The 18,157-nt window shown below is 34.7% G+C and overlaps 1 protein-coding gene across 4 annotated transcripts in view; it reads left to right on the forward strand.

Annotated features, from left to right (window-relative positions):
- The window catches only part of LOC136026389 (uncharacterized), a 65,343-nt gene extending 51,452 nt beyond the window's left edge, over positions 1 to 13,891 (forward strand). For all 4 annotated transcript variants that reach the window (XM_065702942.1, XM_065702943.1, XM_065702944.1 and 1 more), the window contains one exon: positions 11,757 to 13,891. In XM_065702942.1, the coding sequence (XP_065559014.1) occupies positions 11,757 to 11,864 (108 nt within the window). In that variant the 3' untranslated portion in view covers positions 11,865 to 13,891. The remainder of the gene's footprint in view (positions 1 to 11,756) is intronic.
- Positions 13,892 to 18,157: the final 4,266 nt, after the last annotated feature.

Consider the following 18,157-nt stretch of genomic DNA (forward strand, 5'->3'; position numbering starts at 1 on the left):
AGCATTATATTCAAGGGCGTATCCAGGATTTTGTTTTAGATGAGGGGGGAGGGGTGCAAAAACTTTTAAAACACATCACTAATTTGTTTATATATATTTTTGTTATTTTTTTTACGATTCAGACTAAAATTTTTAGGCGAGGGGGAGTTCAAACCTAGTAGCCCCACCTCCCTAGTTGGATACAGCCTCGGATGCATTGATGAGGCTGTGGTTGTTGGTAGCTTTAATTTTTATCCAAAATTGTGACTTTATTGTGGCCAGACATTTTTTTCAACTTTCAGTAGGGGTAATGGTGCATCCAGAGTTATGTAAAGGAGCTGTGTAATTTTCTCACTAGGTTCGTATGCTCGAATGTCACTGGTCTTTTTTTTGGCTTAATATATTCTTTAAATTAAGGCTTTTTTTGTAAAAGTAAAAACGCAAAAAATTCAATTGTGATGGGGGTCCATCCTACCCATATCCGCTATGAGTTGTTATAGAATTATGAAAAAATCTCTGATAAAATAATTAAATGCTTAATTTTAAGGTGAATCGTATAAACCTTTATTAATTTAGCAAAATTTTATCTATGAGTGTGTGTTTTATTTTATTTATTTTTTCATAATTCTATAACAACTCATAGCGGATATGGGTAGGATGGACCCCCATCACAATTGAATTTTTTGCGTTTTTACTTTTACAAAAAAAGCCTTAATTTAAAGAATATATTAAGCCAAAAAAAAGACCAGTGACATTCGAGCATACGAACCTAGTGAGAAAATTACACAGCTCCTTTACATAACTCTGGATGCACCATTACCCCTACTGAAAGTTGAAAAAAATGTCTGGCCACAATAAAGTCACAATTTTGGATAAAAATTAAAGCTACCAACAACCACAGCCTCATCAATGCATCCGAGGCTGTATCCAACTAGGGAGGTGGGGCTACTAGGTTTGAAGAAAAATTTACCAACAACTGATAAAGTTAGGACAAATTTTGATAAAAATAATGAAGATGCAAAAGGAGAGAAAAAGAGCTTATATAATCAGTTTTAATGGCTTTTCAGTTTGTTTTATTGTCGTATTTTTTCGCTTGTTTTGTGTACGTCACCATGGCCTAAATGGGCTTTCGTGTGAATAAATGTATCCATCTATCTATACAAAAAGGTGTTGGAGGATTTGAAAACAACGCTTCATACAGTAAGATTACAAAGGAGAAATGGCGAGGGACTAACCTTGTTAAATTGTGTTCCTGACAGGTCAAAAATGTAGCCGCAAAAAATTACCATTTAGGGCAAGGCAAATGGAATTAGGGCAAAGTATGCTTTTAAATAATTTTGATACATTTCTTATGTATATTTATGTATCTTATGTATATTTATTCATAATGTTACATTTCATTCAGCCATTAAGTCGATAGAACTTGAAGTTACCTACATTTGTGAATTTAACTGTAATTTTTGATTTTACCAAGTTTTGCTTTAGTACAGAAATATAGGTTCCGTTTATTACCCCCCCCCCCTCGAGTTGTAGCCTACAATTTAATAACTCTGGAATATATAAGAAGGGTTAGATACGCAAATTGTCTAAGGTTCAACAAAAACATGAGATATATCCAAATTAGGAAAATGTGTTCAAAATTGAAAGCAAAACTGTTAAAAATATTTTAGCAAAATAAAAAGTTTCAAGATTGGGTGATATTACTTTGTGTCTATTTAGTATTTTTTGTATCTATTACATTTTTTTTATATTTTATTTTACATTTAGTTATATATATTTTATTTTTTATTATATTTTTAGTATTTGGCATTGTATCTTTTTAGTATTTTATTTGATTTACTTTTCATCCCATAAAGAATAAAAATAAAATGCTCGTTCGTTCTAAATATAAAAATAGTTCCTTATTGCATCAGACGATTATATTAGTCTTGCTGTAAGTCTTTTTATTTTCAGTCTCTTGGAAAATATATGAAACTTCAAAATACTTTCAATATAATCCTTTTATATTGAAGTAAACACTCGATTGAATGTTCTGTTTCTCGTTATTTAATTCCCATGTGATGCTCTTAAAAGGCATCTCTTGCAGTCCTTACTTTTGAAAGGGAGTTTGATCTTAATAAGTGTTTAAGAAGATATGTCTGTAAAAGGATATATTATGCATTCATGTTTTATTTAGTTACAAATGGGATGTGAGTGAAATTACTTAGTTATAAATCTGTTTTATAATGGAAATTAAATTAATATGGGACCGTGGGAGCGAAAGAATCCAAATATGGTCAATCACACCTTCAGAAGTCAACAGCTGCAGCCTCAAAGAAAGCATATTTTTGCCCAAAATTTCTGACTATCTGAGAGAGGTCCTTCGTATAGATACGACAGAAAAAGAGGGTCAGAATGCCCCCGTTCACCCATCTCCCTTCATCTAGAGGTATATTTAAGGACAAATCTTGGATTATGGGTGCTCTGAAGTGACATGAAAAAATGAATTTCATAAGTTTACCGGTATAGAAGAGAGAGAAGCGGGAAAAGTCTTTCAACGGTTGCATAATTTTTGAAGGGACTGGTCTAGCAGCAGCTTGCCTTGTTCCAAAATCTCTTTTTACTTGTCTTTATTACTTAGATTGTCTATACTTAGTCTGTTAAAATTATTGTAGCTTATTTGTAAATATGGAGTCTAATTGGATAATATGAAAAAAACCAAAATCGAGAGGCAAGATTTTGTGCATGGACGGTGGGTCAAAGGCATGATATTTGTCAAAAACAATGGAAAAAATAGTCGAAATTCAAATAACAGGGGCCCCGAGAAAATCTTTCGAAGCAACTCTATCCAAGACAGTAATAAAAGCTTGATTACAAAACGAGGTTGAAGTGGATCCAGCTCTTGAAAAGATCAATTTAATTCTGCACCCAGAGCTTGTTTCCCAGGACAAGAGTTGTTTTGAAGACGCTGGAATGGCTCGTTCAAGTCAAAAGAAAAGTTTTTGGCTGCGACGGCAGTGTGACAGCACATCTGTTTTCCTCAGTCCGTGGGAAGCAAATATCAGGAAACTCTGGCAAATTGAAAATAAACTCTCTTGTCGTAAGTCATCGCGACTATAAAAGGACACTTTGTTCGTAGTATTGTCTCTTGCGTATCTAGCTTGGAGTCAACGAAACCAAGACAAGTCTTAATATCTGCTAAACCTAAGTTGGAGGCATGGTCGCGGATGAGAGTTAATTTTTTTAGATGTGTTTTGACATTCTATGGCAGGCAAGATCGTATCCAGCGGATGGGTTGAACCTTCCTCCCCCCGAAATGTTTGTCCGACTCGTAAAAACGTAACAAAAATGAATATAAATTTTTTTTTTGTGTTTAAAAAAAATTGTAACTCCCCCCGAACAAAATCCTTTCGCCCCCTCCCCCCAAAAAAATCCTACATACAACCCTGGCGGCAAGAATAATATATACCCCTTTCTAGGGTAAAACAAACATAGCACAGGAGGTATAGTTACATAGGATTCTAGGATGATATTAAATGGGTAGCTTCTTGTAGTGGTAATTTTATTCCGCTGGGGGAAAAGAAGATATTTGGGAAGAGCTAGAATGAAGAGTGGACCTTACAGTTTTCCGATTTGTGAAGAGTGGGAGAAAAATTTACTGCATTTTGTGGGAAGTGTAAGGGGATCAGGGATTTGAGGATAGAAGTTTTGTTGTTGATCAAGGGGGGGGGGAGAGCTGTTGGTGGAAAATTTGTTGGGGAATGGGTGTATCATAAATATTAAGAGTCAAACTATAGAAGACTTCATGCCATTAGTAAATACAAATGAGGAAACAGAGCCATACATCGGGCAAGAGGTTCCGAATCAAAGACAAACCGCGGATTTTTCTTTTTTATGTTTCGCCAAGATGGAGTAAATTATACTCATCTATACTCCTCTACTACTCTGTGTGTCCTATACTCCTCTGTGTATATTCGTGTGTGTATAGAATGTAAATAAATTATTATTATTATTATATGAGTAGTTTCTGGCTCGAATGACATTATTAAGACCGTCCGGGAAAACTCTTCATTGAACGCAAGAGATTTCTTGGTAGAAGCAGAAGAATAATCTACATAATCTTCTGTGTACGATCTGTGCACGGAACAAACATCTGATTACACTGAAGATCGAAATAGGCTAACATTTAGGCAACTAGTGGAGTTGTCGGAAATCAACATGGAGACTTTGAAAGTGTAGTTCGCAAGGATTCAGGGATAGTAAAGTCATTCTCTAGCGAAAACCAAAGGAAATATTCGTGGTCCTAATCAACTGAAACTAAGTACATTCCCAGCTGATAGGTCAATACAAAAAAAGAAAAAAAAAAAAAGAACAACTTTTCTTTCACCGTGGCTGGTTTGAAAATTATCAGCTCTTAGAGTACAGTATCGAGAAAGACGCGGTCTTTTGTTTTGTGTACTCACTTTACCTTAGTGGTCCAGGGAGGGATCAGTCCGAAAACGTATAAATGTGATAATTCTTTCCGATGTTGCATGGACACTAGCGAGACAGGGCATTGCCATTAGAAGAGTTGAAGAATAACACGGCAAATTGTTCAACTTCTTGTGGAATATCTGCCTGCCCCTGGGGCTTGACTATAGCTTGGTATAGACCATGCAAAGTTACATTTCTACACAAAACCTCCCGAAACGAGTTCATAGACTTGCTTCCATCACATTTCAGGGAGGAGAACCTTGATGAAGTCTCGGATTCAAAACCTTATTCTTTGATGACGGATACGATACGCGATGCTTCACATTCTGATAAGCTTGCAGTCGCAATACTCAAGTCGCAAAACTGTCTTGTGTAATCAGGAAGAGAAGTAACTAGCCAGTTTTCTCTTCTTTGCTTTTCATTTTGTACAGAATTCCCATGGATAAAATAGCTTCTTAATCGTATAACTATGCAAGTGTAAGGCCCACCAAGTTTAATGGAGCTTAGCAGAAATTGTCGGAACTTCTGAATCGCCTATGTGCCTTATTTTCCCTTCTAGGCCCTCAGACTAAACATTACTATAGAGCATAGTTGCAATTCATCTCTCTTTATTGCACAGCTATTCAATATTCTAGAGTAAATACTTTTGTTCTTTGCTTCATCTACAACGTGTTTTGCCGACCTTAAAGATAACCTCTTTTCCACTGAAAATAACCTCAATTTCTAAATTTATCACGGACCCGGTGGATTGAAAGGGCTGAAACAATGCCACGCTCTTATTACTGCTGAAAAAACGGCTGTCCCCGTGAAAAAAGTAAGGATTGGTTCTGTAGTTCGTGGCTGTTCAAAAATACTGCCCTTGTTAATTCGTGTGACAGAGCCAAATTCTGGTACAAGGTTGTGGAGTGATTGTGACCGCCCAAGATCCAGCATAGTTAATGATATTCGTAAGCATGTAAAAAAGGAATTAGGTCGAGAGCTTGCTTTACACCGTATTAAAATACAAAGACTATTGCTTTAGTCGCGGCACAAACCCGAAATGCTTTGGAAGAATGTTGTGAGAACTGAGCCGGAAAGTAGTTTCTCAGCATCAGATATTCCAGAGTCAGATTGGTCTGCGCACTTTACGGACGAGTTTGCTCCTCCCGACCCCGAAACCGGAGCTAAAGCAGAGCATGAATTGACAGAATTTTTGAATGCGCATCTGGCCAGTGATTTCTTAGTGACACGACAATCTGTCATAACTGCCATCACTCGCCCAAAGCGCAAACGATCTTCGGGTATTGACAATGTGAGTGATCTCCATATAACTAACGGTAGCTCTCTGCTTGTTGACCATACTTGTTTGTTAATGCAGATGATTTTTGATATTAGCACTGTTCCTACAACGTTTTGTGTAGGAGACTACTCCAATTCCGAAAAAAGGAAAATCTAATGTCACGCCACAATGTTCAAGATTCCATCCAATTACAGTGTCCACGACACTTTGTAAAATTTACGAATTGGTTATTTATTGATGAATTAGGCAGGAAGTGTTATGTTCCCCCTTCAAGGTTTGATTTCTGCCTCAAAAGTTGCTAGGTTCGCCTCAACCTTGTCATTTTCATCGTACAATTCCAGTTCGGAAGGGCACTCACCAGGGGGCCATCTCTTCGCCAACATTGTTCAATAATAGTGTTTTAGATGCGCAGTCGCTATGTTTTTGTTTATGCGTTCTTCAAGCTATTAATATTTCTCTCCTGTGTTATGCTGACGACGTCTGCAACATAAGCAGGTCTATCCAACGGAGAGAAGAAAACTTTCAAATTATGCAAAATGGATATGATCATCTAGATCTCAAATTTAACTCGGCTAAGTCTGATGTTGTGCTATTTAATTGGAAAGCTGAAGGCCCCTTGCCCACCATTGCTCTTGGTGATAGTTGTCTAAGACCCGTTGAATGTGCTGTTTATCTTGGTCTTCCCATTGGTTCCTCACTGAAACACACCAGCCGGCTCCTTTCTGAACATTTTGAATGGAAAGTTTGCGCTTCTTATCCTCTACTTGTAAAAAATATCAAGACGTTTTAAGCGAAAAATTCTAGCGTCCCTTTATAATTCTGTTGCAATACCTCAATTCCTTTACCTAGCCCCTTTTTGGCAAATTTTTTCAACTGGTGAAAAAGTAAACTTGGGTCCACTTTCTTCAGATTTTCTAAATATTTACTTCGGCTTCCCCCTTGGACAAGAAATACTAAAATGATTAAAATGTATAAAATAACTGATCCTGAGTTTGCCATTTCCAAACTGATTAGTAAGTATAATTCAAAAGCCAAATCCCACCCCTAGAGCAAAATTATCAAAATTTAAGTGTATGTATATGTACCTACATTCAGTTCTAGATTGGTGAGTTTTTAGTTCATAGTTGTTGTTTTTCTTATTTGTGTGGAAGTGTAATGTTTTTTTTCCCTGTTCTTTTTTGCTTTTTATACTCCTTTTTTTCTGTTGGAATGACGGGTGATAAACAAAAATACACATTAAACAAAATAACAAAATACACAAATGCGATACAATACGATACAAAAAAAACATTAAACAAAAATACGATACAATTTGAGATGGTTGAAGCTACATAGAAACTTCTGAAGAACATCGGGAGAGAAAATGAACAGTTTAATGGACACTGTAGTGCAGTTTGCCAAAAGGATGGAAGTCAGTCCAGAGGCCGGTTTCATTAGACATCATCGTTGAAGACCTGGACCATGTCCTTTTGACAGCCGACCTCAAAGCCAAGCCGTGATCACAATTTATAAGTTCTACAGACAACATTTTAGAATCTTGCTTGATAAGATTACTACGATGATGGGAGATAACCTCATGGCTTGTCTTGCCCTGTTTCAGCCATTTTGCTCCTTAGTCCAACCTTCTTTAAAAATAAGGATCACAGATATTGATAGAGCAACTATGCTTCTCCCAAAATAGGAAAAATCTCTAGCTGTTACTTTAAACAATAAAATTTCAGTCCAAATGTTTTGAAAAGCAGTCGGTAAATGAATTTTGTGTAATTACCAGTTAGCTATATTTGTTTTATTCATGAACACTTTTAGGAAAGCACCTTTGAAATTGCAGCTAAAGAAGGCGCCTCCTAATAATAGTCCTCGTAATGGCTTAATATATAAGCCCTCTTAATATATAAATAACTTGGCTCAATTTTTTCTTTACTTTCATAAGAAAAAAGTTGTTTTTGCTTCATCTGATAAAAACATGAATTTGAATTCAATATTGACCATCTTTAAGCTGTATCCAGTCTAATGTAATGTCTCGTGAACAATAATGTTTCGTAACTTAGTTTCTTAAAGATTATTACTTTTTCGGTCAACTGAATTGTAGGTAGAACCGTACCATGGAATTGAAAACTTTGTTTTTCATTGGAAAAGAAAGACAATTAAATTCTCATTTCTGAAATGATGTTGACATGTCCGGTTCATATAGAAAAGAAATAATAATTGTCTGTGGAAAACCTTCTTCTCTGAATTGAACATCCTAATCACGTCACTGCATTGTTCCTCCTGTTCAATAGGAAAAAAAATTACAGAAGTTGATTTTCTTCGGTTTCCGATGAGGGAAAAATCGAACATCCTTTGTTATTTTTCATTTTGTATCAAAGTTTTGCTTTGTTATTGAAGTCTTTTATCTGTAAGTGTTGAAACACTGCCTTTTTAAAAAATTGTAAAGACGTTTGTATTTTTGCATAAAAATGAATTGTGCCGTCACAAATGATACTCTTGAATAGCAAGCTTTCTTGTTTATGTTTTTCTCAAAAAGATGATGAAGCCCTTTTTGATTATTAATTTTCACTATTTCCTATGTTTATAGACTACGATCGATTTATGATATTCGTATCAAGTTAGAGTAACTATAGATGCGCGCCACTATTTTTTATTATCTTTTTCTACTGATAGCCAGCGGGAGCAAGCTAATAAAAAAGCTGCATTTTGCGCTTCCTGACCTGAACATGAAAGTAGTTGAGACTTGTGGCTACTCTTACCCAGGATTTACGTGTTTTTTTTTTTTTTTTTTTTTTTTTTTTTTTTTTTTTTTTTTTTTTTTTTTTTTTTTTTTTTTTTTTTTTTTAACTTATCCCACTGCTAGCGACTCATCTCAGAAGTAATTTACTTGGGACCAAATTAACTGCGAACGCTCTTCCTTCACTCAATCTATTCAGAGCTTCTGTCTTTGCTTCCTCCTGTGAAGTTCTAATTCCTTTAAATCTAATCTTATGACCTCCTCCCATCCTATCCAAGGACATCCTGTATTCGTTAGTATTCAACATATTTAGTATTTAAATGATTTCCTAATTTGTTTTTCTTCTAACTTCAGAGTATTTGAAATCATTTAACGCAAATTTGAAAATCAGTAACCCATGTATGGAAAACAAATTAAGTTGTATAGTCAAAAAAAAAAAAATTAAAAACCTCTTACTTTGTTACACATTAAATCTAATCTTACATGTAAAGACACGGATTTTTAAATCATTTGCTATGTTTTTAAAAGCTTAGGGGTATCTCCCATATCCCGATTGTCTGTTGGTTTGATAGTAACCAGATATTTTATACATTTGACATGTGCAAATTTTTGCTTAGACATTAAAACTTCAAACCTGTAAACGTAAAAAAAGAGCCAGTAAAATAGTGAGGTTTCGCGTCACTATTTTACTGACTCAAATTTTTCACCCGGCAGGCTGAAAACATTGGGGGAGGGGCGTAACCCTTTGCAACAAACTTAACGCCCCTGCCGACAACTACAGTACACGATACCAGTTCACTCTTTGAAATCAAAACAAATTTAGTATAATCAAGTTACAGTTTAAGTAAAAGATTTTAAAAAGTCATCAAGCCATATTCACAAAAAAAGCATTAGGTATTTGCCACTATCGTTCAGCTCCTAGTCTGAAGTACTTCTACTTGTGTTAACTACAAGACTTTAGGAATGAATGCGCAACCGTCTGGCATCATGTCCTCTGCAACTGGGCAGCTCAACATATAGTTTTGATGTTTTCAAAAGTAGCTTTAAAACTGTTGCTTGCTTTAAGTGTCAAATTTGCTCTTTAGTTTAAGCAGATAATTTGTTTTTAGTTAATCCCAGCTCGTTTGTAACATAAGGGTAACGGGAAAAATAGCAGTCCATTACACTTCATTATATGTTCCACATTAATATTTTTCCAAATATACTGCCTTTGAAACCATATCATCAAGTAAAAATGTGAGCCTAGTTAATGGCAAAATCGAAAAATGTTCTACGCTTTCTGTTTCGCCCCATTTGCTCAGTTCAATTTTTGCTCTGATGTTTAGGGTCTTTTACTTCTAAAATCCATCAGTTCAAGATAAGATTCTCTTGTTTTAAAACTTTCAAAAGTGGAATTGAATACACCCTCTACGTATGCAAATAGGACAGAAATGGAACCATTAAAGAATAAGAAGGTAGATATACAGTGAATATAATTTCCTGAATGAAAAAGAAATCATTGAAAAATAAAATAAGACTTACTACTTTTTTTTAATGATATTCGTACTGCAATTTAATAAGTCAAATTGGTTGTACTTTGATCATGGAATTTGGTAAAGGGAATCGGCTCAAGGAATTTTTTTTTTTTATCTCCAGTATTTAATTACAACTCCCGTTCTCTGTTTTGTCATTGAAATACCTAATTAACACTGATAACGTCCTATTCCTTGCGTTTTGGATTCACATACTAACACATAATATACAATACCATGCTGACTTCTCGCTATTTTCGCTTTTCTATATATTTCTTTTAACCAGCTCCAAAAAAAGAATTGAAATAAATGTGGTAAGAGTTATGACTGAAATTTGTAGCATTTCGCACAACACCAGCACTACTTGTGGTACATTTATCTCTGCATCATCATGCTGTATGCTGAGAGTGGAATAAAGTGAATTTAAACAAAATATATATATTTTTCTTACAGTTTAAAAATTTTGTGTGTATGTATAAGCGGTAATCTGGCTCGAAAAAGCCACGTGTATACGACACCCACCTTCGCCCACTAGAAAGCTTGCTTACGCTATACTACTGTCGTCTACTGCAGCTCATTGCTGACAATTTTAATAAAAGCCAAGCATCAGCACTTATATTTATGATGGTTTAATGTGTGTTAATTGCACACAAAAGTAACATTGTTAAATAGTTACTTTTCTTAACTACCACTTGTATAGCACCTACTTTAATAGGACCCCCTCTTTCCCCCCTAGTCCCCAATAAAAATTCTTTAGCCACGCCCCTGGATGTTGCAGAATCTTATTCAATCTGTCTCAGAATTTTGTTTTATTTTCCCCTGATCTTTTAGGGCCATCGGTTCGATACGATCGCCCCTGAAAAAAAAAAAAAAATAAAAAAACACGCATTCGTGATCTTTCCTCTGAAAAAAAAAAATGTAAAATCCCATTTTTTTTTTGTAGACAGGAGCTTAAAACCTCTATAGTATGGTTTTATAATGTACTAAATATAATGGTGAGATCTTCATTATGTTCACTTTCCTTATAAGGGTGGTTTCCCAATTTTTCAAAATCAGACAAATTTTATCAGGTCTGCAGCCTTGGAAGTGTAACATTAAACTTGATGAATATCATTAAAATTAACTTTTTTGATGAATTGATCGTTATAAGCATTCCTTTTTAGAGTTTGGTTGCTATCGGTCCGAATCGTTCCTTACTGACAATTCGTCACCACGAACTATTTGGATCTACGCCATATATTTTACATGTGTTTGGAATATAAATAGAATATTCCAGAATCACTAATTTTCTTCATTCGTTTTGTTTGTCTTAATTTCCGTTTGGCTGCTTAATATTCCAATTGGTAATCTTTTTTGTGGGGGGAATACGCCAGACTCCATATTGAAGGGTTGAAGATTCCGGTGACCAAAAACACACCTACTGTATCGGGTCGCTCGAATTGTTAAATTACGCCTACATATTTTTGCAGCCCCACAGATGTGGTACGTATTGGTCCGTGTCTCTATCCCTACAATGTATTGAACCAAGTGATTTTGTGGAAGCGGATTTTTTTTTTTTTTAGAAACAACAGAAGAAAATCGCCTTCCACTCTGATCTCATTACATTCATGTAAAGGAAGCACTAATTTAATCTTCTATACAAAGAAACACTGTTTTCCCCCAAAAAATTTTGAAATATCTAGCTTGCTAGTGGGAAGCTTGTGAGTTTCCTCTCCCCCCAGTAGATCTGATCAATGGTTAAAAATTCTTATATTGGTGTGCTATATTTAAATTGGTTTGATCTGAGCTCACCAGCGCTTTTTCACTTCAGGTGATTCCACCTCCGTTCTCTGTGTTCCCCGCCGAAGATGCATGTGAAGTTATCAAAAAGATTTGCAATGCCGAAATACATGGTCATGCCATACTCCAGTTCTCATAGGCAAACTTTGTCATAAACGTAGCTTTACTGTGTATGATATAGGCTGTGTTTCATGTCCGATACCGGTGTATATATTGATACCAGTGTTTTCAGTTCTCTGTGAAATTATTTTAATGCTATGTAGGTAAAACATTGTTGTCATAAATTAAGGTCGCTTCATATGAAGCTACTTAATTACTAAGTAGACTAGTTTTCAAATTGACACATTTCTCTGACGAATCGGATTAAATCCTGATACGAAAAGTTAAGATGTAATTTCCCTCGCCTTTTTCGCCTATCATCAAGCTTCCTTCAACTCATGACTGAAAAGTAAGAAGTTTAAAATGACAAATTATTCTCAAATTATTCTCTTATTGGTGGATAAAAATGGTTACCTAACTGATTGTTGAATTATCAGGTTGTGTATCAGAGAAGTAAGGCCAAAGTAATTTAGTGACCCCCAAAGGCGATTTATCTGTGTTGCTCTTAGTCATGACTCAAAAAATTAGGTGGATAGTAAATTTCTGAAAAGGATATACAATGTTGGTAGAAAAAAGATGGTAACTCCTTAAATTTTTTCTCTTCCGGTGTATATATTAATACCAATGTTGTCAGTGTTCTTTACCCTTACTCTTTGCTAAGTATTTATTTTAAACATAGTTTGACCATATAGTTTTAGATTAGAATCGCTTTATACACTGTTTCTTAGACTATAAATAGTACATAAACGTAATTTTATTGAAATTAGTTTTTAAAACACATATAAAAATCTACTCTGGAAAATACTTGAAATAAAATATTAAAAAAAAGTTACACTTTTAACAATCAGTAAGTATGAGGGCCATTCCTTAAAATTATGAGGTATGTGAAGGGAATGAGGTCCCGCTGGCCACAAATCTAGGATAATGCTTTCGTTTCAGTTCAGTTCAGTTCACTTTATTTATAAATAAAATACATTTAACTAATATGCTAGTACCTGCCCGAAGAAAGATACAAAAAAGCACTTGTGACTGGGCGGATACATAAAACTCATTTTCTGACTAATAATTCACTACAAATGAAACATAAAAAAAAAACCCAACAATAACCAATAACAACCAGTCTCTCATCAAATCATCAATAATAGTAACCAATCTCATAATAATAAACAGAAAAGAGAGAAAAAAGAAAAATAAATAAATAACAGAACTATAAACCTTGGCCTAAAAATACTCTTTCAATTTATTTTAAATAACTCCGGGTGCCCAGCCGCCCAAATGCTCTCTGGAACAGAGTTCTACACATTAGGCCCCGACAATCTAGTAGATAAGCCGGCCCTGGTTCTACTTCTGTGCGGGACAACGAAATCACTATCGTGACGCGTTTCATAATGATGCAAAGATCTATTTTCACTAAAGTAATCACGAAAAAGATCTGGGCTAAAGAGGTTTTTCGTTTGGTAAATTTATTTGAGTAAAAAATACATTAATAAAAATTAGGTATATAAATGAACTTTTTGTAGCCCCTCGTCCATGAAAAATAAACATCTAACATACGTTCCCTTAAAAGCTTAGCTGTTAGAATGTATGAAGATTCGCTGTATATTTATGTAAAATTTGACGTTTTTTTTCTTTTAAATTCACTAAGTTTTTATCATCCTAAACGCGTCTTGAAAGAGCTTGTTTCATGTCGTGGAATTTGAATTTAGAATTATTAGAACTTTATTTTAGCTTGGATAAGCTAACTCTCCCCCTCTCCCCAACCACTGCTTAGTTTACCTTTTATTATTACTAATTATTGTAAAATTCTGTCCCCTTTTGAAACTGCCTTTGTTTTCAATGTGTTTGAAGATCTAGCGAAGAATAATTTACGTTCTGATGCTACTTTTTTTTTTAAATCACAGATCTTTAAGACGTTAAGAGCTAACTTTTCAATCTATAACTTTTAAGTTGATTTTCATTTTATTTGCATTACAACTTGTAATTTAATGCATTTTTTTCCTTATTTTGAAGTTTTCCAATGTTTTTGTAAGTTAATTGCGATGCGAAATTAAATGTATTATCGTTTGATCGTTCTTGTTTTCTTAGGTTGTTTACGAAGGAGTCAAAAGTATATTTATAACTCAAAATGAAGAAATGTTTCGCAAAGGATAATAAGGATCAGTGTTCAATCTTTTCTTGGAACTAATAAATGGGATTGGATAAAGGGATAAAGGGATTGAAATAACTCTAAAACTCCAAATAAAACTAGTCTCATTTTAGTAGAGGTGTGTATAGGAAGACCTAACAAGAATTTGTTAAAAAATACGATGCTCTTATCTGAACTGTGTATCATCAGGGAATCCTTGACATCCCTGAGAAGAAATCGAAGAAGCTAATGAGGACTCACGCTGCGTTCACACTCTGATCGTAGTTTTCTTACCTTTTGGGAAGAAAAATGCTTTATGGCTTTAATTTCAAAGACTAACTGACGTAATGGTATGTAGCATATTTTCCAAAATGAATCCATATTTCTAAGCGAAATAGTATGAGTCCTACTCCTCCCTGTTATAAACTAAAAACACATCCCTTCTAACAAACTTTACAAACAATAAAGTAAATTCAAAAAATTACTTTTAAGGTAATAGCAAGCGGACGACAAATTATGTTGGACTGTTTCGTAAAATGTGTATGAATACCACTTCCTAATTGAAACATACTTTTAAAACATATTGGTAACCAATTTTCAAGATATTTATATATAAACAGGCATCGATAAAAAGTAATGAGTCCTGCTAAAGGTAAGATTTTGCAATCTATATACTTCTTTTGTATCGATTATTCAAAACCAACTACCCCAAACAGTACAACAATATAGCAAATAAGGAATAAAGCTTACAAACTTTAATTTTGCTCCGCCGTATAAATAAAGTTGATTGAACTGCTTTACGAGAAACGGTTTAGTTTTAAAATTGTCGTATTTCTAATCCGCAATGCAGCTAGAAAGTCAATAAATCCATATTCATAGTTAATTTCGTTTTTTACTTCGTCATTAAAACAGGTGTTAAAGATATTTAATTTCAAGTGCTGAGGTATTATTTAACAATGACATCAGATAGTTAGTAAAAAGAATTGTTATTGATCGCTGATGTCAACTTTTACTATTTAATGATATTTTTGTTCGTGTTCGTACATATCTTTACAGCTTGGGATAGTATTCCAATCAGAGTATTGTCTTGATCACGTTCTGACAGCCAAATTTAAGTTGAGGTAGGGTTATAAATACTGTTCTGTCACAACAGATTTAATCCAAGGAATGTAATTATAGGTTTGATACGGTACTTCTCAACAACGGTTTTGTTACATTTAATGCTGTCTTTTTTTGCAAGAAAATTGGTTTTTAACGATCAATGTCAAACAGTAAAAAAAAAGTCAGAAATCTTGCATTTGTTTGCAGGATTAAAGCATCATAAACAAATATTGAAGTACCCACGAATTACATTACATGAGTAGCTTGTTATTAATTAGTGTATGATGTACTAAATATTTTGCATTAATTTGTATAGTAATCTTGAAATTACCCAGCAAATTTTTAGGATAAGGCTTGATTATGGAACTATTTACGACATTTTATTGGTTCCTTATTATAGAAATGAATACAGCCATATTCATGGGCCTTGTACAGAACATAGACATTGAGAAAATGAAGATATCCCAGAAAGGACTGTGCAACGTACAATAACTCGCAGTTTTCTAGAGCAAAATGACATCATCCAAGCTGAGAGAGATCAGAGACGTATACTAAACTAAAGATAATATTCAGTAGCGTAAAAAAGTCCTATACTCTCGATTGAAAAATTTTGACACATATTTATAACCACACAAGCTTCATGACCCGTCTTCGCACACGCGCAATATGTTTTCGATGGAAAACCAAGTAGCAACTGAAACAATGGCTCTGACACTGTGAAACTTCCAAAATTGCGCGCTGTGAAACGCGTGTCATGTTTGGAGAAACATCTCGCTACTGTATATCACCTTTACTGTGACGTATACAAGGGGCAAATGCACTTTGAGTCCAAGTGCTCCCAGATCTAAAGTTTTTCTAGGATTTTGTTTTATCTTCTTCACATTTCTTTTGGAGTTTTCGGATTTGACCCCTCCCCCGAGATTGTGCGACTCACACCAAAAATTCCTGCGTAAGTAGCCTGTAATCCAATAAGGCACAAAGAATAAATTTGAGATAGATTCATTGAGCTAAATTGAGATAAATTGAGCCCGGACTGGAGGTTTTATGTATTTCCTAATTTTATATCTAATGTTAGCGGATAGTTTATAGTTTACACATAGGAGCTGTAGTTACTCTATGGAATGCCCTAAGCTAACTACGAAACAGGAGGAACGCCTTACCGCCTTTGAGGATAACTGTCTTTGCCGAATCCTTTGAATTAGTTGGAGAGACCGTGTCAGCACCGACGAGATCCATACCCACACAGGCCTGCCAGATATCGCAACTGTTGTATGACAACGTAGATGGCGATACCTTGGACAGATCCTCCGCATGCTAGATCACAGACTTCCAAAAATGCTCCTCTACTGGCAACCGGAAGGCACTCGTCGCCGAGGAAGACCAAAAAACATTTTCCGTGGGAGGTATGAACGTGATAGAAGAGCCCTCCAGACGAGTCTCATTCCAGAGTGGGGAGACATATACGCAGCGGCTCACAGGAGGGAAGATTGGAGGGTACTCACCGAAGCTCTGTGTGCCTCCGAAGGCACTGGATGAACTAAGGTCTAACGATAGGAGCTTTCGTGTTTTTATATTGTGTGGAGGCCTTTGCATCTATGTACGGATTTCTTTTGAATACTTAACATTAATAAGTTTTTGCTGCTTTAACTTAACGTTTTCGTTATCTATAAGTACGAAATGAATCTTTAGTTTAATCTTTATGTGGTGTCTTTTAATCTTTATATGGCTTCTTGCTTTAATTCTAAAGCAAGTAATTTCTTTAATTCTCTTTTAATGTAAAGGGAGATCGAAAAAGGAGTTTATTGATTATGCCCTTTTACGCCGACTGTTCGGTCTGATTTCTCGGATGGTGTAACACATGCCCAGGTGCGGTGTTCTCTATTACAGAATTTGAAACTTCAGTTAACGAATCTGAGACTCTAATTTGAGTCTCTGTTCGTTTAGGGCAAATTGAAAGAAATTCCTTGCGAAGAAATTTTAAAATAGATTTTTTCCTTCCCTTACTATAATTTTTTTTATTGTAAAGTCCAAAGTTATGTTATTACTTTCATTTTTTTTAGCTATTGCTTTATCTTTTGTGATTGTATTAGATCCTGATTCTGTCTCCCACTGGGTAGGCTTATATTTTTTAAAAGTAAATTTTATTCAAGATATTTATTTAGTGAGATCGAATGAGCCCCACACGCAAGAAGTAGGAGGCCGTATATAGTGTCCTATTTCTTTTTTTTTCTTTTTTTTTAATTTGTGTTCCTCAACAGGATTACATCTCAAGGGAAAGAAAACTTTCATTAAGTGAATCTTTCAACTTCTGTTAGTTCAATTATGATTATGCTGAGAAAGTGACGTTTAAAATTTATAATAAACAGAACTAACAACTCATTGCAACATCAAGACACCTAAGGTCAACGCAGCTTCATATGCTCCTTCTCCACTCTGTTAAGTACTTCAGTCTTACTCCCTTCCACGAAACTTTATCTTTCATTAAAATATTTTCCTATGATTCCTTCAAATCCTGTTCCAGGCATTTCTGTGTTTTGTTTTACCCTGGCTAGATTACCGACAGGTTAAATGGTACTTATGTTTTAGAGCGACCGCACTCAAGAAGTGAAGTTAGGTTAATCATAATGAAATATACCCAAATATGATGAAAATATGATACTTTAGCAACAGAATTATGGAAAGCAGGACGCATTATATTAAATACCTAACCTAGCGAAAATACCAACTTTATATGTTAAATTTCCCAATTAAAATGTATCTGCATGGTAGTTTATCTCATTTACGCTAATCTAAATCTCTCTTAGCGCACACAGAAAAACCTGTTTTACAACAGATCAAGAACAATAGTGTGGTCGCTATAAACATAAGTACTGGTTCAATGATTGGCAACCTGTAATCTTTAAAACCTGGAATTAACTATTTTAAGTTTCTTTTCTTCTTTTTTAGATAGACCTAGACAGTGGCATTGAATGCCATCCCTCATACAGTTTGTTGTTTTATATACATCCGCTCAAACTTTTTTTTTGTAACCTACAACTTTCAAAAATACCTACAACTTTCTTTAGACAACTTCTCTAAGAAACATTTCGAAACTATGCATGTCAACT

The sequence above is a fragment of the Artemia franciscana genome, chromosome 4 (assembly GCF_032884065.1).
Source record: "Artemia franciscana chromosome 4, ASM3288406v1, whole genome shotgun sequence".
Taxonomy (NCBI): Eukaryota; Metazoa; Arthropoda; class Branchiopoda; order Anostraca; family Artemiidae; genus Artemia; species Artemia franciscana.